Source organism: Tripterygium wilfordii, chromosome 4 (genome assembly GCF_013401445.1).
Source record: "Tripterygium wilfordii isolate XIE 37 chromosome 4, ASM1340144v1, whole genome shotgun sequence".
NCBI lineage: Eukaryota > Viridiplantae > Streptophyta > Magnoliopsida > Celastrales > Celastraceae > Tripterygium > Tripterygium wilfordii.
Genome location: NC_052235.1, coordinates 4,150,786 through 4,173,173, shown reverse-complemented (window position 1 = coordinate 4,173,173; position 22,388 = coordinate 4,150,786). Strand labels below are relative to the sequence as shown.

Here is a 22,388-nt window from a genome sequence, read left to right as displayed (position 1 = left end):
AAACCTTATCTCATATGGGAAATGTAATTTAATAAAATTTCTTATAAAATCCATAACAAAGCAAAGATCTCTTTCCCATTAAAAATTTGGAAATTAATGTGATATTGGGTAAGGATATTTCAAAGAGAGGGGGGGCCTCCCTTGTCTCCTTTGTGGGAAGTAAATGTGACTACCAATGCAATCACTAACACACATAGCTTTCCCCTCATAATTATGAGCACACCCAATAAAGTAATTAGTCTATATTCTCCTCATCAAACAAAAGCTATAGATTGAAAAAGAAGAATGAAGAGGTCTTAACCATACTAATCTAGTATTAATAACCCAAGTTTGGGCAAATGCCTGCAATGGAAGGGCAGCGTGCTCTACGAGAAGGCAATTTTGCTGCACATACATAATGCAGCAAAGCGAGGCTCCCGCTCTTCAAAACAATTGGGATGGTCATTTACCAGAAAATGTTTCCTCAACACTTCTTTGTGGGAGGTGATGATCTGTAGTGTTATCTTTCTTTGGTGTTTGTTTTGTCCTCCCCTGCTGTTGGGTTGATGATCCTTGGGGGAAAAAAGAGAAGAAAAGAAAGAGATAAGAGAGGGAGAGAGTAAAAGCCATATAAAACTCTAAAAAAGTTCGAGGTACAAGTACTCAAGTCAAGAGACTGAAAAAGAAAACAGGAGTTGATGTTTGTGCTTGGATCGATGTACATGTGTAGACATTGCAGCAAATGTTGATTGCAGCCCCCATCCCAAATTATAGGTATTCACTATTAACTATTTAGTAGTAACTTGAGAGATCCAATACAATCATACCAACCAGTCCACTTTTGAATTTTCTTAAAATAAAAATATGAACTTATGAATTAATGAGCAAATTTGTTTGTCCTAAAAATATATATAATTAATGGAAAAAATTTAAAAGGTCCAGGAACAAGAGCTCTCCAACTGGAAACCTCTTTTTTTTAGTTATGGATTTGTATTGAACACACTTACACATGCAGCTACCTCAAGGTCCTCAACATTATTGTTCTCAACTTGTCAGCTTTTTGGGCTTATATTCATTCAATAGATATGCTTATATAATAATTGATTAATTGAAGAAAAAGACATATATAGTAATAAATCACTTTCAAGGCATAATTGACAAATGGGCTAAAGAAATTGGGCATCCCTGTCATGGGAGAAATTTAAGGGACTTTCTGTCATTTTCTTGAGTCTGTTATTTGGCATCTACCACACAATCTAAGGATTCAATTGCATGCTTTGACAAAAGTGTGTGCATTTGTGATCATTTCATTACCTGAAATAAAGTACATAAGAATTTGGTTCTCTCTCTCTCCTTCACACATAAATTCAATATAAGAATTTATGGTGAAAATTGATGAAGATATTTTGATCAAACCAGGTAGCTTTTATTAGACAAATTAATTTCTTGAAAATAATCAAAGCTTTATACAGCAATGTGTATGCAATGAAAAAATGGACAAATAAAATTATATATTTTTTTGTTTTATTTTTTTCTAATGGAAACAAATCAAATTGAGGAACCTTGTGCAGTTCTTTTATGTCTTCAATGCACCGTGCGGCAATCTTCCTCTCTTGGCCACTCTTTTTGCGTTTATAAAAGCTTTTCCTTAATTTTTATTTATTTTTTAATTTATCCAAAACATTGCTTACCAAGTGTGAACTAGAAGAAAAACCCATAAATTCTCTCATGACTACCAGGCGTCATTGCCTGAAGCCTCCACATGGGAATCCTCCCTTTGAGTTCCTTCGAAGATATGGCAATGGCATGTCATATTTACGGTAATAGCATACAAGAAATGAGTGCGAGAGAAATAATAAAGGAGGGGAGAGAGGAAACCCATCTCTTTCATGGAATTTGGGAAATAGGTTTTTCCCAGAAAAACCTGTTGTCTGAAAAGACTGAAATGGTGAAGTTTGGCAGTTAAAAGTTGGCATTTTTATCAGAAAATGTAATCAAAACAACTGCTACAGTGGAGTAAAAGAGGTAAAAAAAAGGGAGACATGTAAGAGAGAGAAAAGACAAGACATCCTGAGTTGATGGGTTTTGACAATTGGGTGTGTCCCAATATTTTATTGTTAGTTGTCGTCTCGCATTTCTTGCCCAAAACAGTGAAGACTTATGAAAGACTAGGACTTTTCAGGGTCACCTTCTTCAATCAAAGAGAGGACCCCCTTCCCTTCCTAACCCCCTTTTTTTGTCTTCCCCGTTCATGGATCCCAAGAACCCCAAAAACCCACATGAAATCCCGGGTTTCTTGACCCAACAACCGAAGCAGCATGAACAGAACAACATGGGAGAGAACAAACCAGCAGAAGTCAAGGATTTCCAGATTGTGATTGCAGACAAAGAAGAGAGCAAGAAGCAGCTGGCACCAAAGAGGACCTCAAACAAAGACAGACACACAAAAGTTGAAGGTAGAGGAAGGAGGATAAGGATGCCTGCGCTTTGTGCTGCTAGGATTTTTCAATTGACGAGGGAATTGGGTCATAAATCTGACGGGGAAACCATACAGTGGCTGCTACAGCAAGCTGAACCATCGATCATTGCAGCAACAGGTACTGGGACAATTCCAGCCTCTGCTTTGGCGGCTGCTGGTGGTGCTGTTTCCCAGCAAGGGGCCTCTCTTTCAGCAGGACTTCACCATCAAAAGCTCGATGAATTGGGTGGGTCCAGCAGTGGTAGGACAAGTTGGGGATTGGTAGGAGCCAATTTGGGGAGGCCCCATCATATGGGAACTCCTCCAGGGTTATGGCCCCAAGTGGGTGCTGGTGGTGCCTTTGGATTTGGGTCGCCACCTACGACAACATCTTCTTCTGGTCCATCAACAACAAATTTAGGGAGTGAAAGCACAAATTATATGCAAAAAATTGGGTTTACTGGCTTTGAATTGCCAGGTGCTAATATGGGTCCTATGAGTTTTAGCTCAATTTTGGGTAGTAATCAGCAGTTGCCTGGACTGGAGCTTGGGTTGTCACATGATGGGCATATTGGGGTTCTGAACCCACATGCTTTGAGCCAGATTTATCAGCAGATGGGACAGGCTACAATGCACCAGCAACATCAGCACCAACAGCAACACCAGCACCAGCAGCAACAAGGTTCAGCTAAGGATGATTCTCAAGGATCAGGACAGTAGGCTTAAAGCAGTCCTTTACACTGTTTCGAGAAAAAGGCCGAGTCTTGCTTGTAATGGATTTCTGTATTGTGTAATTGGAAGAAGAAAAGAAACAGAGAAAAAAGAGATACAAGAGAGATTTTTTATAGGACTTGGATTTTGGTTTTGCCTCTTCCTTCTTCTTCACCACTTGCTGTCATCAGCCAAACCTCCATGTTCAGGTGCTGCTTCTTGGCCTTCTTGATTTCTTGAATTATCTTTCTGGGTGCAAATTCTTTTTAGAGTTAATTGTTTGTGTTGCATGTTTTGGGGTGAAATTTTGCAGGTGGAATTGCTGCACAGACAAATAGCTTTGAGATTGGACTTAACTTCTTGTTTAATTCAGAAGTGTGTGTATTATAGGGTAAGGCATCTTTTAATTATTTTGTTCCTTTTCTTTTGGGTCTGCTTGGGGTGATGATCAGTTTGTTTGTGAGATTAAACATAGAAAATCCATACTTGTTTCAATCTCTTAGATGTAGTGAAGATTCTTGTTCACCAATCTTACATGTTTTGCTGAGGTTCTATTCAATTTGTCTTGTCCTTTACTTGTACATAGTGCATTAGTGCTTGATGTCTCTATATGCAGCATGTTCTCTAGGTCTAATCCCATCTTAAAGAGAAAAAATGGCTTCTTTGTTTCGTGACTTTTCCCTTAAAAGTCCATTTCATACCTTTTGTCATCCAATGGGTAATTTCTTTTTAATTCAGGGATGCACATCTACTTCGTTTTAAGAATTACCAAAACTTGCAACAAATGGTCTTCTTTCATTATTTTTTTCCGTTCTTTTTCCAGTTTCAGTGTGACGAGATATTACGTTCTAAGTTACTTTCTTCTCAAAAACCAGTCTATAACATATGATCAGCAAACTCCAGTCTTTTACCGCCATAGCCTTTGAAGATAGACACCAAATTATATTTAGTTTTTATAGGTTGCAGTGGAACTCAAAGCTGCTGAAAGCTCTAGTACTGTTGTTTGATACTTTTACTGCCTTTGCCATGAAATTATGGTGTTGCAAGCTCATCCTATCTGGTATGAATATGAGTGATTAGTGATTACTATATCTTCAGTTCGAGTTATGTTTCTTTGTGGCAAGGCCCCCTAACTGCATATATCTATGTCCACACTACCGCGTTCCAGAAATTATACCACCACTATGCTTACATGGAGAGTGAAATAACAATACTGGTACTAGTTCTTAATGCATGTGTTATGATTCTCGCATATAACACAATCCTGGAAGGAGTGTCGAGCAAAATCTCGTTTGTTTCTGTAGGTTTGACTGCCTTTAAATTACAAACAATATGTGGATGATGTCTTTAGCTATAAGTTGGACGTAGATGGAAGTGATAAGACGGGGCATGAACTCTTTAGAATTGGTGGAGAGTGTTGCCCTAGACAGTAATGAAAGGGAAAAGCGAGGTAGGGCTAGGGGAGGTGGAATAAGATATAGAGAGGTGAGACCAGAAAGACAATCAAAACCATCATTGTTATCATCATGACATTTATCCTTATCAATCTGGGAATGGAAATGAATATTTTGAGCGCAGAAGCTCTTTTGATTACTCGGATTGATTGACGCTTTTATGTCTCTTGATTGGAAACCATCTGATCCTGTGGAGGGCAGTATGAGCTGGTTTTTTTTTTTTTAGTCTTTTCTTGAAAGTGTATAACAATAGCTACCCATTCATTTGTGAAAATGTATTTCTTCCTCTATAGAATCAAGCCTGACAGGACACCCTATGACTTTTTATAGTTTAGGGTGACAAGTTTTGCTTGGAATGAAAACATGTGGGAAAACAGAAATTTGGCCACCTCGCCATATGCATATTATCCATCAGAGTCGCATTATTGTTAAGCTTACTTGTTTGAGTGCATATTACATGTTTCTCGCGTCTTAAAACTTATTTTCTATTTGTCTTTTGTCTTCATCCGTTCCACAAATTTGGTATTCTTTTTTTTTTTTCTTCCCCTTTTCGCACTTACAATTTATGTGGCAGCATAACATGGACATCAGCTTTTTCAAGGCATATCATCTCCTTCACATTCCATTTCGTTTGTCTTAATCCTACACTTGATTCCCATTCCCTTTGTTTCAGTTTCTTCATTGTCTCGAGTGCGTCCACTTTCAACAGCACGATTCTTGTGTATAATGTTACTGTAGATTCTGCAGTCATTACGGAATAACCAAGCAGGGAAAGATCGGAGTACATTACTCTTTTCTTTCCCTGGACGAGGCGAATCCTACTGCGTTCCTGTAATGACTGCACGTAAGCACGTTAAATCTGTTTGACTTTGACCATTTTCAAGCCTTGAAACGGTTTTTGTGGTCCAAGAAAGGCTGTATTCGTTTTTACTTGGATTGGATCAATCAGGTTTGGTTGTTTTTTGCCCTGATTTTATGGGTTGGGACCTAGCCAATTCAGACGAACAAGATGACGTACGTGAAAGAAAGCTCAATAAATGCAGAGAACAGTCCATTTATTGTGAACAATGAACTGACAAAACTATTTTATTCAAAGAGAAACTTGGTTTGCATATTCTAAGGGGATGTTTTGTACGCGTGACACCACGAATCATGTATGGGCTCATACCTACTGCGGGCCTGCCGCTATTTTTAAGCCCAGTGGCTTCAACAGCGAGTGGGTCCAAGTTGGGCTTTAGATTTCACCATTGCTTTAGCTGGGCTACGTTTTGGTCTATAAACACAACACAAGGTGACAACAAATGGACTAAATGTTGGTGAAAGAGGGGGCATAACTCATAAGCCAAGATTGGCCCATAAGTATGACTGGTAATGGGCAAGAAAGTTAAATATAGATAGATAAGAAATATAATGCATGTGCAGATATTCTATGTACATCAGTATATGGAAAAAGTCTGTCATTGAAAAGTCGTTAAAACTTACAACATTTGAGTCATTGCTTGGATGACAACAAAATGGTCTTTGTATAAATTGGTCTTTTTCACCTTGTAAAAAAGGCCCTACCAAAAATAAAAGCAAGAATATCTTTCCAAGAGATTTTTTTTGGTCATCAAAAGTGACGTTCAATCTTATTCAATGAAAGAATTGGGTTCAATTATCTTTGTTGCCAGTTGCCACTCAATCATATGTATCTAGTCGCCGTCGACAATCTTTTTATATATTATTTTTTTGGTAAACCATATATTTTAAATTATGACGTTCCATTTTTTATTGGAATAATCCTTAATTAGCAAATTCTTGGTCACTATAATGACTTAATTGAAATGATTAATTTTTTTTTCCCTTCATGTTGCCATAATTTCTAAAACTTATGGATTGGCAGCAAAGACACAAGACTTCAAGAGAAGAAGACCAGCTGACTCATCTAAAGAGTTTTTGACAATTAGTCCAATATTCTTATAAATGAAGGCCCAAAATTTGTCATACAAGCAAAAAGCCTTGAAGCATGAAAATCCAAGTATAGACAAATTAATTCTCAAAAAGAAAAAAAGAAAAAAAGGAGTTTGTGAAACTTGACATGCTTAGTTTACTTTGTCAACTTATAAAGGCCTCTACGTAATCATTCCATTAAGAAAGAATTAGGTCCCACATTGTGTTTCAACTTGTTATGCCACCATCCTCATTAGGTGTGTCATGTGTGCCTCTAAATGTTTATCTACCTGGTCCATTTATTAAAAAATAAAAAAGAAATCTACCTGTTCCAATTAGTTAGTGGGTATTTATCCAAATTCCCTTCACTTTATTCCTACCTCTTTTTTGTTTTTGTTTTTTTTTTTTGTAAACATAAAGTATATATTATATTAATAATGAGCAAAATATAGATACATGGTTTCAATCCACTCAAGTCTTATAAACTGAAGAAAAATCTAGCACAAATATATCACATCACATATATATTATATACGAGATCATACCTCATTTAGAACATAGAAGTGCGGCCCTTTGACCGAAGAACATATAGGTCGTCCAATGAAGGTAGATTTTAAAGCTAGAGGTAGAGAGAAGTTAGAGATAAGAGATAGAGAACTTGGGTCATGAGGAATGGCTGATCTCATCTCCTCCTCCCCTTGCAGCCATGAAGATCAACTTGGGTCTCTCAGAGCTAGGTAGAGAGAGAAGTTAGAGAGAGATAGAGAAGTGATTCATAAATATGTGATATGTCATGGAGGAAAAGACAGCAGACGATCCATGATGTAGACATTGGCCACGCGTTCAATATGTGATTGGCTGCGCAGGTAAACTTTCTCTGAGAGAAGATTCAAAATCCGCTTTGATGTGTTGGTGATATATATAGAACTAATAAGATGAGGATAATGCAATCTACACGGCCAAACAAACTTACATATTGATCCATATACTAAATGGTAATTGAATATGTTGTAGTGTAGGAACATCCACGTTTATGGTTTCTCCATCACACTTGTATAACATTCTTTTAAAAGCATCTACCACTTAACCGGATAAGATTCATCCATCACGCAATTGGAGGAGGAAGCATGTAATCATTCTACCAAATCTTACCCATTATTCTCTCCTCATTCGCCTCTATTAGTAACTAGTTACTAACCCCAATTCACGCATAAAAACTAATTTACATTTCGAAAATTATCATACCCTACAATATTTAACCATATATATTATTTTAGTTGGAGATTAATACTTTAAGTTCGAGAATGTCACCTCGCATGTTGATTACCCGGATGGACAAATTCTATCCAAGTGGATTAGATTGGAACGATTTTAAATTTTCAATTACAAATTTGAGACGTTTCAACTTTCACTTACCAAAATTTCTATTTATCTGAGAAGAAAACACATTTTTGGGTATGAAATGGACGTAATAAAATCCTAGATGGAACCCATGAAAAAATCCTCTCAAAAAAGAAGTCATTAGGGATGAGAATACAAAGAGAGGGGCATTTCGGTAAATTAGATGACAGTTAATCCACTCTTCTTCTTTTTTTTTCCCGAGTATGGGCCACAAGGGCCAGGACGACCCAGCTCAAGTAAACCCACTTAAACAACGTGGGCTAAAGATAGCAGTCCTTCACGCGGGAATTGCCGCCAAGGATACCGGCAAATCCCCGACCAACACTGCCTCCAACACGTGCCACAGTCACTTCACGTGACTTGAAAACCCCCCAAGAGAGCCGTACGAACACTCTCCATGCCAACTCACCAACCCACTCCCACAAAACGGTTAGCCAGCCGCCCCAATCAATTATCTTCCACGCCATCAAAATTCAAAGCAAGCATGTTTACCTGCCCGCGGGCAGGTTTTATTGTTGTGGACTATGAGTCTCTTCGGTTTGGTTTTCTTCTTTTGAGGGTAAGGGCACTCTTGGTTTGGGTACTTCCTCATTTTTTTCTCTCCTCAGTCCTCAGAGATTGGAGGAGGCGTCTTTGTTTACTGTTCTGATACAAGTCTAGGGATTGTGGGTTTGTCTTAAGATTGTTGATTTGGGGATTTGAGATTCTAGGTGTCTGTTTGTTTTTCCAGAGAATTTGAGGGGGTTTGAAGACATGGACGATGAGTATGCTAAGCTTATCAGGAGGATGAACCCTCCAAGGTATTATTTCAAATTATTTGATGTTATTTTTCTTAATATTTTGTTGGGTTTTGAAAGATTTTTTTTTGGCTTAATTTTATGATGGTTGTGTTACTAAGGGTTAGAATTTTTTTTAGGAGCTATGCAATGAAAGGGCTCTTAATTTTTCAAGATGAGAGTAGAAACTAAAGTTTACAGTCTCTTCAAGTTATCTGCTTCCCCCAGCCTCTCACTTTCTCCCTCTTGTTGATCTGAGAAATATGTGAAGGAAATATAAGTAGAGGATAGGAAAGTTGAAATCCATCTATGTTTTCTTTTCATGTTCTTCAAATTTAGGCACCCTGTTAATGTTTTTCAGAAATTGAAGCAATTTAACTGTTTAAGCCTTTTCAAGGGGTTGGACTGTTTAGTCTCTCTGTGTTTTTTTTTCCTGGTTTTGTTGAATATGGTTTTTGAATTTTGTGGTTTCTTATTGAAGGGTTGTGATTGACAACGATGCTTCTGAGGACGCCACTGTTATCCAGGTATTTCTGGAGCCTATGTCTCAACTCTTGACTCTTGATTTTGTTTTCTGTTGGCCAAAATTAGGGGAATGGGCTCATGGGTATGTGCTGATTGATTAATTAGTTTCTTTGGAATCTTGGTTTTTCTGAAAGAATTTCGAATAATATCTCTTGGCACCCCAATAATGAAAACATATTATGAGTTTGAGAACTTATATCTTTGTTCAGGTTGGTAGCGTCAACAAGCATGGAATTCTACTTGAAGTTGTCCAAGTTCTCACTGATATGGACCTTACAATAACAAAAGCATATATCTCTTCTGATGGGGGATGGTTTATGGATGGTAATCATCTTCTTGTTTAATCAGTCAAACTGAAAGAAAAAAAAAATCGTGGCTTCTAATCTCTTTTATTACTCTTGTATCTACTGTTCAGTGTTTAATGTGATTGACCGTGAGGGGAACAAAATCAGAGATTTTTCGGTCATCGAGTATATCCAACGGGTAAGAGTTTATAGGCCATTCTGGCTTAGCTTTTATTTGGAACTATGTAAGTAGCTGTTTGGTTACTGAGAATTTACTGGAGAAGTACCGGGAAACATGTTTGGATCTTGTTTTATTTGGTTCTTCTTGTTGTTTTATGTTTGATATAGTCAAATAATTTTGCAGAGGATTGAAAGAAATGCTGGATATGTATCCTCCTTGAGAGGATCTGTTGGGGTGGTGCCTTCTGAAGAGCATACCTCAATTGAGCTTACTGGAACAGATAGGCCTGGTTTGTTGTCCGAAGTATGTGCAGTTCTTGCAGACCTTCACTGCAATGTGGTAAATGGTGAGATATGGACGCATAACGCTAGGGCTGCAGCTGTTGTTCACGTGACTGATGATTCAACAGGATCTGCAATTAAGGATCTAAAACGTCTTGCAACTATAAGGGAATTGCTTTGCAATGTTCTCAAAGCAGACAATGACTTGAAGACACCAAAAACCACTCTTTCTCCTCCTGGGGTAACCAGTAGGGAGAGGAGATTACATCAGATTATGTTTGCTGATAGGGACTATGAAAGAATTGAAAACGTCGGATTAGGAGAAGTCGAGGACAAGAGTTTGAGACCCCATGTTACAATGCTGAATATCGAAAAAGATTATACTGTGATCACTATGAGATCAAAAGATCGCCCGAAACTGCTGTTTGACATTGTATGTACTCTAACAGATATGCAGTATGTAGTCTTTCATGGAATGGTTCACACAGGAAGGAATGAAGCTTATCTGGTAAAGAGGTTTTCCATTGTTTCCATTGTCTCTATACTACGTAGGACTACACCATTTCCAGGGAAAATTTAATACGCGAGATTTCCACATCAAGTTTGTTCAATATTAACAGTTGTTTCTTCCATTAAACAGAGCCATTCCATTTGATTGTAGGAATTTTATATTCGACATGTAGATGGGTTTCCTATAAGCTCAGAAGCTGAGAGAGAACGGGTTATACAGTGCCTTGAAGCTGCCATTGAAAGGCGGGCGTCCGAGGTATTTTTAAGCTTATGTGTCATTGGGAAATTTTGTTTATAGCCTTCACTTTTTCTATCATCTTACAAGTATTTACTTGAATATTCAGGGACTTGAGCTTGAATTGTACACCGATGATCGGGTAGGGCTCCTCTCAGACATCACCAGGATTTTCCGCGAAAACAGCTTGTCAATCAAGAGAGCAGAAATCTCTACAAAAGGCGGAAAAGCCAGAGACACATTCTATGTCACTGATGCGACCGGAAACCCATTAGATCCTAAGATTATCAAATCGATTCGCGTGGAAATAGGGCTGACAAAACTGCTGGTTAAACGCAACTCTAATTGTTTGCCAGAGCCACCAGAAGAGACCACAACTATGGGATCTCTCTTTGGGAGCCTCTTTAAAGTTAGAAATTTTCAGAACTTCAAATTGATCAGATCATATTCCTAATCTCATTGTGGTACATATCAGTTATCGCATATTGATACTGTACAGAATCATGAGATATCTCAAACCCAGAAGCAGTAGGTACAGAAGAAGGAAATTGTATGTACATATGGGCACAAATGTCCTAATGGCTGATAGTGTGCAGAAGTTAACAAGAGACCATCTTGAATACTGTAAAAAATACGTACTGGTGGTCCTTGTAGGATTCTATGTTGTGTAAAATTTGTACACTATGATAGTTACTTGGGTTGTGTATACAATACGAGAAGCTTTGTGCAGGTGTAATTTGTCATCGTATGTTTCATTATATGAATCCCTGGTTGTACATTGGTTTGGGATGGATTGATATATATGGCAAGCACATGTAAATTTATGTACCTGGCAAGAATGTGTTCAGAGAAGCTTTTTCCAATGAAAAATACTTCATTTTCTAAGACTAGTTGGCAACCCTAAGGAGTTTGATCGTAAGTTGCCAAAATCAAAGTTGTAATTGTTTGGTGTATGACTGTATGTGATACGGGAGAGCTGGCACTGATTGATACGAAGATGATAAAAGTCTCAGTTTGGCACAAGATTCGAGTGAATTTTTATATTCAAAAATCCAAATTGAACGCACAATCTTATGCGTACAAGTCATCAGCTACTCGCATATCAGCTGCTCAATCACTATTATAACTGCTAGTAATAAAAAGGAAGGGAAAGAGCGGGAACTACTTTTGACATAAAACGGTGCATAGGACTTCTCATCTGCTTTTCTCCGTCTTTGATGAGACCGGCAATTGAGTTACCAACTCGGATAGCCCGAGCTCTGGTCTCGGCGTCGAACCAGACATCGCCAACTCGATCATGGACTCCGCAACTCGAGCACACCTTGCACCGTCTCGGTTGCCGCAACTCGTTGAGTCCGCAGCTCATCTCACGAGTCATCGATCCGTTCCTTATCACTCACCCTTCACTTGCTCTAGGATTCTTCAATTGGGCATCTCAGCAACCGCAATTCGTGCACGATTCTATCAGTTACCAATCCATCCTCCGATCACTTTCGATCTCTCGCCAGTTTAACGCCATTGACTCTATATTGAAGCAAGCCAAAGCCCAAAACGTCGTTCTCGATGGCGACACCTACGGCTCCGTAATTAGCTCATTGATACAAGGTAGAAGAACCAAGAACGCATTTTTGGTTTTCAATGAGGTTAAGTTACTGAGTCATCGAATTGGAGCTGACATATGTAACTCACTCTTGGCGGCGTTAACATCTGATGGGTATTTAGACAATGCCGAGAAGATGTTCGATGAAATGTGTATGAGAGATCTTCCTTTTACTACTATTGGTTTTGGTGTGTTTATTTGGCGGTTTTGCAGAAACGCTAACCTGGATCGCGTTTTGCGCATGCTGGATGATGTTAAGAGGGGTAATTGTGAGATTAATGGATCTGTTATTGCAGTTTTGATCGTTGATGGGCTGTGTAAGGCTTCAAAGGTAAATGAGGCCATGGCAATATTGAATGAGTTGAGGATTCGATCCTGCAAACCTGATTTCATGGCCTATAGGATTGTTGCTGAGGCTTTTCGATCGAATGGGGATGTGGTTGATACTGATAGGGTTTTGAAGATGAAGAGAAAGTTAGGGGTGGCACCAAGGGGAAATGATTATAAATTGTTTGTATTGGATTTAATTTCAGAGAGAAGGGTAATTGAGGCAAAAGAATTGGGTGAAGTGATTGTTAGTGGGAACTTCCCTATCGACGATGATGTATTGAATGCACTAATAGGTTCAGCTTCAGCAATCGATCCTGGTTCATCCTTGATGTTTTTTGATCACTTGATTGGGAAAGGGAAGTTGCCTACTCTTTTAACATTGAGTAACTTGAGTAGGAATCTGTGCAAACATGGTAAGATTGATGAGTTAGTGGAGGTTTTCCGGGTTTTGTCTAACAATGATTATTTCGAAGACAAGGATAGTTACAGTGTGATGGTTTCATTTCTTTGCAAGGCTCGCAGAGTTAGAGAAGCTTATGGGGTTCTTCAGGAGATGAAGAGGAAAGGGTTTGCATCAAGTGCCTCATTATATAATTCTCTTCTGGAAGCATGCTGTAGCGATGATTTATTGCGTCCTGCGAAAAAATTATGGGATGAGATGTTTGCAAACAGGTGTGGAGTGAACTTAAAGACATACAATATTCTTATTGGCAAGTTTTCACAAGTTGGTGAACTTGAAGAAGCTTTGAGGCTCTTCGGCCACATGTTGGAGAACGGAGTAGCACCTGATGCTACAACATACAAGTCACTTCTTGAAGGACTTTGCAAAGAAGATAAGATTGAAGCTGCTTTGGACGTTTTCAACAAATCTGTTCAGCAAGATGGAATTCTTTCTCAAAATACGTTGCGCATATTCATCCTAAATCTTTGCAGAAATGGTATGCTTTTTAACGTAATACAGATTGTCTGTCAAAAAAAATTGTTTCGTAAGCCAATTTTTATAGGTTATTTTCCTTTAGTCTATGTAATTTATGTATGTTGTTGAGGATCATTAGACATGTTTTCTTCTTCTCTTTTAATAGCAAGGACTCGAATATATTTGTGTCGTGCAGGTCATCTCGTTGTTGCTTCTGAGTTACTTCGCAGTCTCACTGTCAACAAAGGAGTAGGACATTCAGACTCGCATGTGGTTTTGCTGAAATGTTTAGCTGATGCTAGAGAGATTTCTATTGCCATTGAACATATAAAATGGGTTCGAGATACCTCAGATTCAATGTTGCAAGCTATATCTAGAGAGATTTTAGCCTCACTTTCATCTTCATCAAATCCAGGGCCAATTTTACAGTTGGTTCAATCAGCACAAGAGTATTTAACTTTTGATGATGTTTCTTGGAAGGATTGTGCAGCAGGTCATGCATAGGATGCGGGCACTATTGTTGGCATTTTTCTGGCACCTTTTGGTCTATGAAGGACAACCCTACAGCTGATCTTGGCTGCTTATTGCTAGAAATTGGCTTCCCCGTATCATTCACCACATTGTTGCAGGCAAATTTCTGTTCTTACTTGCTAATAGCGACAATCAAGTAAAGGGTGGACTTGCACCCTTGGACCTCAGAAAACGCCATTGAGCAGCAAACGGAAGGAAACTAGGAAAGTCTCTGGCTACAGCAAAGCGAATCTACATGAGTCACCACCTTCTAGGCACTGAACGACGCAGAATTCTTGTTAACTTAAGAGAGTGGAAAATTGTTATATGTATTCGTATACACATGAGCCACACGCTGCTCCGTCCTGAAAACAATTACATGAAAGAATGAAGGAATTTCAAAACTTCGGTTTACAGTTGATCTGTACAGAAGGTTACTTTTACTAATCTACAAAATTGGATTACAATTTACAAAAGATTTACACCATATGCCATTCGGTTTAATCATCAAGGCGTTGGATTTCACCCATCAGGATCCGGTTGCTGGAGACCTTGAAGCCAAGGAGAGCAGGGTCTATTTGCCTCCCTTTTTTCCCTTTCCTTTTGCCACTCTTACCTGCAACTGCACCTCCATCGGAAGAATCCATCGCAGCAGCATTTAATGGATCGGCCTCTGAAGGAACTGGTTTCTTAAGCATATCAATGAATGATGTCTCTGATACAACAGCATCACTGCAAGATGAAGTCCTCTGGAAACGAACCTCTCTATTGCCAGATGCCTGTGTTCGAGCATTTTTGACAGCTGCCGAATTCCCAGTAGACTCACGATTCACATCTGAAAATTATCAAAGTTCCAGATCCTAAATCAACCGCAATTACGCAAATTGAGAAGCGAGAATACAACTTAATCAGAAATGTAAAATACCATCTGAAGTTGCAATATTGTTCGAATTTTTCAGCTTAATCAGTGAGGAAGAAGCCGGCTCTGATGAAACGTCTTGTGAAGACAGAGCCCGAGATACAGGAGGGCGTCCATGTGAAGCAAGCCCCTTGCTCAAAATTGACGACTGTCTGTTGAAAGCAGTAGAGTTTTTCTTAAAATCATCAAAAGCAAAAACACATTGCAATTAAGGGTGGAAGATTATCACATTTCACGCTTCCTGAAACACGCCAACTTAAAAACCCCATTCCATAAAGAATAATGTGCCAACGAGTTATTTGGAAGTTGAAACACAGATAATTAATGACCACACAATTATTATTTGCAGCAAAAAGGGAAAAAAAGAATAGCAGAAAGTAAAAATGGCATCACAACAACAGATTATCCGGACAAGGTACAACTTCCAAATACATCATCAGAGCAAGGAAAAAAGGGGAGATTTAACACTGAAACTCTAGCTCATAAGCAAATTATAACCAATAACAGGGAAATCACCTAATTTAGAGCAAAGGACATAAATTCAGAAAAGACTACGCGGCAAGACAGCAGAAAAGAATTTTACCTGTCATTGAAAACTTCCTCTTCAACTGATTTATCCAATCCCATATCATAGCTGTACAAGCTTCCATTTCCACCTGCGCCATTTGAAGGTGATTCAACCATTGTCATTGGAAAACAAATATATTTAGAAAAGGTGAATGTCAAACAAATTACCAGCACTACTTATTGAACTATGCCTGCTATGGGCATTAATAGGTAACTCTCGAAAATCCATGGCACCATCCGCTACTGCCACCAAGTCGTCTCCTCTCTCCGAAAATGACCTGTTCATTGCAGTTATGCCTTGAGAACCATTCCTCTTCCCCTTTCCCTCTCGCTCTACGATGTCTCTCCCAGTCATATCACTATCACCTGACAAGAACGACTCTTCTAATAATGCTGCAGAATTCGATCTGATAGGAAACTCTTCACTGTTTCCCTGATGGTTAAATTGTCTATTCATTGCCTCAAAGACCAAACGATCTTGCAAAGAAACACGGGAGAAAGAATTCTGAAGCCCTTCTACATATGAGTTATTCATGCTAGCTTCTTTACCTGGGAAACGATTAAAAGGTACACTTGATGAAAATGACTCAGAAATTGGCTTAAGGATTTCCCTGGCATCAGAAGATAATAAAGCGTGTTCAGGATCAACTTCCGATGATTGCATAGACTGAACACCCAATTTCTGGTGAAGGTCCATCAAAGCTTGCTTGGAATTTTCCTCGTGAGTTCCAGCCAACCCCCACATATCTAAATCAGGAGAAATTATGGTACCGTCTGGAAATTTTCTTTGCCTCTCAGCTTCAAGATGCAATTGTTGCATCCTTCCTTCAATCGAGCTATTGTCTAGTTGCCTATTATTTCCAGAGAGGTGCATCGCCATAGCTTGCGGATGAGAACCACGAAAGTCATCAAGAACTTGTCGACCAACAGCTGATGCACCAGAAGAGAAAGAACTCAACTGGTCAGCAGAGTGCATATATAAATGTTCTAAATCTAGACCTTGGGCAGATGCATTTGCATTGTCCAACTTCATCCCTGAATTAACATTGGGAAGAGAAATTGACCTCTCAAACGCTTGAGGGTTAGGCTCATAAAACCCACGCTGATGATGCTTTTGTATGTTAAGGTGGCCCAATTGCTCTTCATGAGAAGGACGCCTCTGCCGTTGCGGATAAAAATCCAAAGTATTGATTCCTGCAGAAAAAGAATGATGACTACCAGCAGGATCCCCCTGAAACTGACCAGTTTCGTCAACCGACCATGGCCCACCAACATGCCTTCCCCCCTCCATTCCCAATTGCTGCCTCAGTGCCATAGATAAATGCTGGGCCTGCAACTGTTGCTGCCGTAAACGAATTTCATGTTCTGAGGGATGCATGTCACCATGCTTCACTTGTGATAGGAGGTCCAAATAATGAGCCTCCTGTTCCCGAAGTGCATTTTGACTAATGTCTGCTTGGAGTATCTGCTCCAATGATGGATCAAAATGCCTTGAAGTATGAGAATTCTGTTCCAGTTCACGCAGGAGTAGCATCCTCAACTGAGGCTGATCTAGAAAGTTATCTTTCACAGGGTCCACATTTGGCTGCCCATCAACAAAATCAGACATCTGATTCTGCAGCATTTGTTCAAAAAGCAATTGCTGAACTTGAGACTGCTGTTGCTGTTGTTGTTGCTGCAGTAATTTTATTTGGTTGTGACGGAGTTGCTCATGTGATTGTCGCTGTTGCTGCTGCATCAGCATTAGCCTCTGCTGTTGTTGAAGCTCAAATTGCCGCTGCTGCTGAAGCTCAAATTGCTGCCGCTGTTGCTGAAGCTCAAATTGCCGCCGCTGCTGTTGAAGCTCAAGTTGCCGCTGCTGTTGATGCTCAAGTTCCAAAAGCCGGTCCATATTTGGAAATTGATTATGGACCAGAGACTGAACATTAGGAAGCTTGCTCTGAGGAGTAAAACCTGGAATCTGATCTGCCTCCAACCCAGACGTTTGTGCAAAAGGATGAGAAGATAAAAGATCATGTGGCTGAAGTTGTTCCTTCTGCAATTTCTGAATCATCAAGTGCTTTGCAAAGTCAAAATCGTTGCACTCTTGTTCCCCGTGAGAAAAGTGTTGGGCATCTATTGGCCCAGAATTTATGTTTGGGCCAGAAAATGGTTTGTTCCTATAATTACTAGACCGCGTCCCTACAAGTGGAATTTGGTCAGCCATCGCACCAAAAGACCTGTGACTAGTAAAACCAGTGTCTTTCTCAAAGAAAGAATCTCTCCTGTGACCCTGTTCACCCACACCAGTAACGATATTTGATGACTGACAACCCATCAAATGAGAATTGATCCTGAGTTCAGACAATGGCAGACCAAATGGATGCAACATATCATCCTGATGTTGAGGCAAGCTAGTTTCCGAAAATTTAGTCCCAAGGGAAGGGTGACCAGCGAGATTGGAAACTGAACCATGCCTGTTATCGGGTCCCATCAAGGGAATACCAGTACTACTTCCAGGAAAAACAATCTCTGCATCAAAAAGAAAATGTAAGCAATCGAAACGACAATAGATATAATAGATGAAGTAATGCCAAGTTATGTCACTTACCTTCATCTTGAGCAACAAAATTTTTGAAGCTTTGATCATAATGGACATCAGTGCGATAACTGTGGTCAGGTACTCGAGACTGACCACTAACACTTGACATCACATCACATCCAGATGAAGACCAATGCTGGTTTTCTGGATAATCCAACCCCTTAAAGTCAGAAGCAGAAGCAGGATGCAGTGCACTTCCCTCCAAATTGCCTCCCACAACATCAGACAGAGTTCGCCTAGTCGCTAAATCAGCATTGGAAGCAGACCCAGATTTGACTTTCAAATGCGGCATGACCTCACCAAGTTCTTGAAAACACAATTGCTCAGGGCCATCAGACAAACAGACTAGTAGGTCAATTCCAAAATAGCCTTGCTCAAACCATGTAATGATGTCAATACCCAAGTATGGTCCCTGTACATTGCCTTGCGGATCAAGATAGTACAGACTTAACTCCTCTGGCGGGATCCCACTTTCTAATGAATGTGCTTCATCACTGCTCCTTACATGGAGTGGGTCATCACTCCGATTTTGATGCAGAGTTGAAAAGTCAAATAGAGAATTTGAATCATTAGGAAGCTGGCTACCAATTTCAAAAGAAGTAGGAGCATCAATATCTGCCAACTTAGAGTTAGCTGAAAAATCCATATCTGCATCTTTTTCTTTTCCAGAGACCTTGAGTTCATGAACACTGTTTCCAGGCCCACTCTCTCTTGCATTGTTAGAGACATCATTTGGAGCCACACTAACTGCTGCCAAGATTTTCTGTTCTTCATTAAATGCATCCCTCTCTGAAACAGGAAATACATATTATAACTGGCAATATTGATATCTTCAACTTGATAGGATCAGAATGTTCAAGTAAAAATAAAAAGTTCGCTTACCTTCAGACATAACAATCCGAGTACCAGACACATGAGATGCATCAACATCACCTTTGCAGGACCTATTTACACCGGCCTTGTCTGAAAAATCTAGAGTTTCATCAGCATCAGTCATGGAAATCTGATTCTCCTCAGCTAATCTAACATCATTAATGCCTGAATGAATGATAAAACTGTGTATCAGAATAAACCCAAATAATTCACTAGAATACATTCAAAGAAGATGCCACCCCATGTACCTGTAATATTATCATTTGATATGTTATACTTGTCCCTGAGCGATTCCCGAAAAACCCCACTGCTTGTAATTCTTCCGAACCATATCTCTCCAAGGACAGACTGCAAAAGGCAAATACTCCAATTTCAAGAAATCTCAATTACAAGTTATATAAAAAAAAATCCTCTCAGGCTCACACATTAAGTCATGAAGTATCAATTACATACCTCTTCTTCTATATCGGGAACAACAAAAGCCAATGGCTTAACAACGTCTACTTGGGTTGGTGGAGATAAATGCTCCATCCCTTCAGGTATAGCATGAAAATTTGTAGCAGACTTCTGATTACGATATATATCTAGAAGTTTTCCCCTTGGATAGCAGTACTTGCCATTATTAACCGAAAGAAGAGACCCAATAGCAGGAGCACAGGGAGGCCTGCCAATTTGCACGCTTCCATTACCAGTAGCTCTTCCTCTTCCAGGAGCAAAACGCATGCTAGAGCCCTCCACTCGTCCTCTCTCCAAGCCAAAAGCTGATGCAGTACGATAAGCAGCAGAGCCAACCGCATTAACTTCCATGCGATGGCGAGGCCTCCACTTGTCACGAGATTCATTCTCACGTTCAGAAGCTAACCGGCTGTTGCTGACAAAAGATTGTCTGTCACTGTGAGTATCTTCCTTTTCCGCATCTGTCCTCTTATCAGTTCGAATATCCTTCTCTTTTTCTTCTGGGCCCCACCTTGATGACCACTTGCTGTCTCGCCGGGATTCATGGCCAGAATTGCGGTTAGCAATGTCATGCCAACGATCTGAAGACATGACTCTGTTCTCAGAGTTATCCCTAGCTGACATGGAATCAACACGGTGATCATCTTTTTTGCGATTTCTACCAAGCGGGCCCGTTTCTCTCTCTTCCTCACGCCAGCGACGACTGCTGTCGACCTCTGTGGAAGCCCTCCGCCAGTCTTTCTTTTCCTGAGATCCATCTAAATGCCAGTTGTCTTTCAAATTGGAGTCGGCAAGGTTTCCATGTGACAAAGCATTTGGTGAACGTGTGTCCTGCCGTTATCATGAAAAAATTACAAGAGGCATGTCAAACACGTAATAAGGAGAAAAGGACCCTCGAGCATATTACAGAACATCCTTTAGATTCTATCCAGGTATATTGTTTAACATTAAACCAGTTCATTTCATCTCACAAATTATAATGAGCTTGTGCTTTACCATATCTTCACTAATAGACTTAATTAAGTGAAGATTCTAGTTCAATGCAAAAATAAAGATAATGTATTTGGATATGCATTGTGCTCCCATCATTGGTATATTACAAAGGAAATAGTAAAAAAGAAGTCCCCCACCCCTTAAAAAAATAAAATAAACTTTTTTAACAGCAACGAACCGTTTATCCTAGGAAAATGCAAATAAATAGAGAGACTAAGGCATAGCCTGAAAATGTTTCTATATAATAAAAAATAAAAATAAAAAAGCATCAATCTGGCCCTCAATACCAGTAATTAGTCAAATAAATAGCATATTAACCAATACATGCATCAAAGTGAAAAGACTTGAGGAAAAACATACCCCAGTTGTTCCACTAGCTAACATCTTATAATCGACTGGCTTAGCATAAAGCCATTGTGGAGAAAGAGGTATGCTGCTCTCTGAAGTCACTTGATCTGCAATTACAGAAATCATAAAGAAATAATGCAGTAATTAATTGCTTGATCCATGATGAGATATGCAAACAAAAGTCTAGAAGTGTACATTATCAAAATGAGCCAAGATAATTAATTAAAAGGCCAGTGGCTTATGTTCGAGCAAAACAAAGTTAAGATGCAAACGAACTACCTTTGGACTCATCAAGCAAACCCATAGCCTTGTCCTCACCATTTCCTTCCCAGGCTTCACCTAGTTTAACGAATTTAGCAAACATTCATTACAATGTGGACAATAAGCTCAATTGATACAAAAGACAAGAGTTTCATTGAGGCTTGAACTAACAATGAAAATACCTAAATTACCTCACCAAAATATAACAATTCCAAAAAGTTTAAATAACAGAAGTTCACACTCTATCTACCAAATCCACAAAATAGAGGGGAAAATAAACAGTACGCCCAAAGTATGAGCAGATAAAACCACAAGATGCGAGCCAAAAACAAGAATACTAAAAACAAAAGGTTTAGAGGAGTAAGTTCCTTCAACAAACCCTAGCGAGTACGACCACAGGCACAACAACAAGACAAACAATAAAACAGATGATCCTGGAAAACATAAACACGCATATGTCCATATTATTATCATATGCACATAGACATAGTACAGCTTAACCATGAGAGATCACAGATCCATCGGATATAATCACATCACCAACACATATTAATGAGAAAAAATAATTCAAAAGATACAAATGCAATTTGAACAAAAGATCAAAGACGAATTTGGGGAGACTAAAGAAAAGTGACAACTAATACCTTTAACGGAAAAGCGTTCATCAGGAGAGTTGGTGGAGATGAGATCGTCCGGAAGATTGAGATTTCCGTCCGCCATCGTTGTCAAGCACAACAAAAATTGCACGGTTATCAAAACCAGAAATCCAAGGTCACAAAGAGAGGCCACGAGCGAGAGCTAAGTAGATAGCGATCGCTTGGGAAGAGACCGACAGTGCAAGCGGGAGAGATATATGGCTTCTAGGTTTCGAGAGAATTGCAGAGGCGAAGGAGGGCAACAAGCGGAAGGTGACGGCCAATTGTGGTGCGGACTAGTGGCAACCGGGTTCAAGTCACATTAGAAGAACGAGCCCACATGTAGTTTTCAAGTTCTTTTTTTTAGGTGCTTGCTTTGTCCGCGAGGTTTGTGAGCTATTAGATTTGATGGGTTAACCAATGTACACCAAGGCAGTGGCTGGGTTCCATCGTTCGGAAGAAACAAAAAACAAGCGAGAAGTGAGGGCTTGTTTGTGTATATTTTGATGAGAAACAAACAATCAATCAAAATTTAGATCTCATCCATATGTCGAGGCTTCTTGATCATCGATTATTTCTGATTTATTCTGATGACAAATATTTGGTGCACAGTGATATAATTCTTAAATTTGATGGAGATCGATCTCTCTCAATGAAGGGAAATGCAAGATTCTT

At 39.4% G+C, this 22,388-nt stretch overlaps 4 protein-coding genes across 4 annotated transcripts; 3 read left to right on the top strand and 1 right to left on the bottom strand.

The window, feature by feature from the left end:
- The first annotated feature begins 1,625 nt into the window (after positions 1–1,625).
- LOC119996527 (transcription factor TCP20-like) lies at positions 1,626–3,818 on the top strand. Its single transcript, XM_038843198.1, has 2 exons — positions 1,626–3,357; positions 3,462–3,818. Exon 1 carries the CDS (start codon positions 2,231–2,233, stop codon positions 3,155–3,157), a length of 927 nt encoding a protein of 308 aa, XP_038699126.1. The 5' UTR covers positions 1,626–2,230; the 3' UTR covers positions 3,158–3,357; positions 3,462–3,818.
- A 4,607-nt stretch (positions 3,819–8,425) lies between these two features.
- Positions 8,426–11,552, top strand: LOC119996525 (ACT domain-containing protein ACR6). Its single transcript, XM_038843193.1, has 8 exons — positions 8,426–8,491; positions 8,663–8,732; positions 9,190–9,235; positions 9,443–9,557; positions 9,649–9,716; positions 9,882–10,487; positions 10,641–10,745; positions 10,834–11,552. Exons 2-8 carry the CDS (start codon positions 8,686–8,688, stop codon positions 11,176–11,178), a joined length of 1,332 nt encoding a protein of 443 aa, XP_038699121.1. The 5' UTR covers positions 8,426–8,491; positions 8,663–8,685; the 3' UTR covers positions 11,179–11,552.
- Positions 11,553–11,753: 201 nt separating this feature from the next.
- Positions 11,754–14,494, top strand: LOC119996524 (pentatricopeptide repeat-containing protein At5g14080-like). The gene is made up of 2 exons (XM_038843192.1): positions 11,754–13,592; positions 13,767–14,494. The coding sequence occupies exons 1-2, from the start codon at positions 11,942–11,944 to the stop codon at positions 14,072–14,074; spliced, it is 1,959 nt and encodes a 652-aa protein (XP_038699120.1). The 5' UTR covers positions 11,754–11,941; the 3' UTR covers positions 14,075–14,494.
- On the bottom strand, positions 14,444–22,089 carry LOC119996522. Its single transcript, XM_038843191.1, has 11 exons — positions 21,723–22,089; positions 21,097–21,156; positions 20,830–20,924; positions 19,474–20,307; positions 19,269–19,368; positions 19,030–19,185; positions 18,157–18,936; positions 15,735–18,077; positions 15,583–15,655; positions 15,006–15,151; positions 14,444–14,915 (listed from the first exon to the last, which is right to left on the bottom strand). Exons 1-11 carry the CDS (start codon positions 21,796–21,798, stop codon positions 14,581–14,583), a joined length of 4,998 nt encoding a protein of 1,665 aa, XP_038699119.1. The 5' UTR covers positions 21,799–22,089; the 3' UTR covers positions 14,444–14,580.
- Between the last annotated feature and the right edge of the window lie 299 nt (positions 22,090–22,388).